The sequence below is a fragment of the Nematolebias whitei genome, chromosome 14 (genome assembly GCF_014905685.2).
Source record: "Nematolebias whitei isolate Nwh7 chromosome 14, NemWhi1, whole genome shotgun sequence".
NCBI classification, from domain to species: domain Eukaryota; kingdom Metazoa; phylum Chordata; class Actinopteri; order Cyprinodontiformes; family Rivulidae; genus Nematolebias; species Nematolebias whitei.
Genome location: NC_056511.1, coordinates 22431501 through 22433413, shown reverse-complemented (window position 1 = coordinate 22433413; position 1913 = coordinate 22431501). Strand labels below are relative to the sequence as shown.

At 43.4% G+C, this 1913-nt stretch overlaps 1 protein-coding gene across 1 annotated transcript in view; it reads right to left on the bottom strand.

The window, feature by feature from the left end:
- The window catches only part of layna (layilin a), a 7142-nt gene extending 5652 nt beyond the window's left edge, over positions 1–1490 (bottom strand). Inside the window, exons 1-3 of the mRNA XM_037687411.1 lie at positions 1415–1490; positions 1275–1295; positions 862–1159 (exon numbers count right to left, since the gene is read on the bottom strand). Of these exons, the coding sequence (XP_037543339.1) occupies positions 862–1159; positions 1275–1295; positions 1415–1490 (395 nt within the window). The remainder of the gene's footprint in view (positions 1–861; positions 1160–1274; positions 1296–1414) is intronic.
- Positions 1491–1913: the final 423 nt, after the last annotated feature.

Sequence of the window (1913 nt, the reverse complement as noted above, 5' to 3'; positions counted from 1 at the left end):
AACACACAGCTACACAACACGTTAACACAACACACAGCTACACAACATGTTAACACAAGACACATGTACACAACATGTTAACACAACACACAGCTACACAATACGTTAACACAACACACAGCTACACAACATGTTAACACAAGACACATGTACACAACATGTTAACACAAGACACATGTACACAACATGTTAACACAACACACAGCTACACAACACGTTAACACAACACACAGCTACACAACACACTAACACTCTTCCTGTTCAGAGCTGCAGGTGAACACAGAACAGATGGTTCTCAAAGGTTTAACGGAGTTGAGATCTGAGTCTTTAGTGTTTGTCGGTTCGTTTTGAGTTGATTATTTATTTGATCTTATTCATGTTTTAGTTTCTGTGTTTCTGGATCTTTGTGTTTGAGTTATGTTACTAGTGTTTTACTTGTCATCTGTCAGTTTCCTGTTTTGGCCCCGCCCACTCTCACCTGATCCTCATTGTCTCTCACAGGTGTTTGTCATTCCCCCTCGTTAGTTAAAATAATCAAAACCTTTATTTTTCCAGGAAAGAAATCCATTGAGATTATTAACCTCTTTTACAAGGATGTTTTGGGTTATTATCATTAGTTGCAAAATATTATTTATACTATTTTTGTATTTTGGTCAATGTTTAAATTCCTGTATAATTATAACTGATTAGTTTTTTTATGGAAGTATAAAAAAAATAAAAGTGACATTAAGTCCAGAAAGCCAAAGTAAATATATGTATAAACAAAATATTTTTTTACGTTACAATCCATGTCATGTTTGACCATCAGTTAGGCTGTCTGATTGACCTTTGATCTTTCACCCCTTGATCCCCCGCTCCCACCTGAACTTAGACCTGCTGCCGTCCAGCCAGTAGTACTGAGAGGAGCAGTCTGAGTTGCTGTCCTCCTCCCTGTGGTTCCTCCGGAGCCCGATCCAGAAGTCCCCGTCTGTGGGGCGGAGCTCGGTGATGAGCTGCTCAATGAGCTTCTGCTCAGCTGCAGACCTGATGCTCAGCAGCTGACCCCCGTCCCGCCTGCAGGCCAGCTCGGCCTCCGCGAAGTTCAGCTTCCGACGCAGCTCCGAGAAATAAGCCAGCTTGTAGCACGGCTTCCCTTTTCCTGCCTTGCATACACGCTGGCCTGGACACACACACACACACACACACACACTTCCTTATCTAAAGCGCCACTTCAGCATTTTAAGAAGAACGCTGGTTTTCCAGCCAAACTCAGTTAGGAGACGTGTGTCTCGTACCTCTAGCTTCAAATAAGTCTGCTGCAGGAGCCAAAGTCCAGCGTGGAGTCAAGATGTCAGGTGATGAGGACACACAGACCCACAGTTACATGACGAGTTCCCATCTTTGTGCTGTTGCTGTGTTTTTGTGTGGAGCTTACCTGTGATGAGGCTCGTGGCTGCAGAGGGATGAAAACTTACGAGCAGAAGGAGACAGGGAATCATCAGCATGTCCATCTTCTGTAGCAGTTTACCACTAATCCTTGATTTTAAGTTTGGTCTTTTTCATTTTGTCATATCATCCTTCCAGATGTGGTCCAACTGAGAGCTAAAGATGAGGAAGAGAAAAGGGTAAAATACAAAAAACAAAGGATGGAGGAGCACGCCTCCTGTTGCGGCTGCAGAAAGAGTGGTTTTGTGATCTGGAAGGAGGAGCGGTGAGGATGAGGAGTAAAAGTGGAGCATGTTTGGGAGGAGGGGGGCTGTAATCTGTTAAGAGCAGTCTTAATGTTAAGAGAAGAGGCGGCATCGATTGCAGGACATCTAATCACCCGAGTGCTTCTCATCGTAAACGCTGACAAGAGGCAGATTTCACTCGTTCCTTTATTACTTAAGCTTTTGTTCTTATCATTACAGAAGTGTTACATGAAAATGATCCGG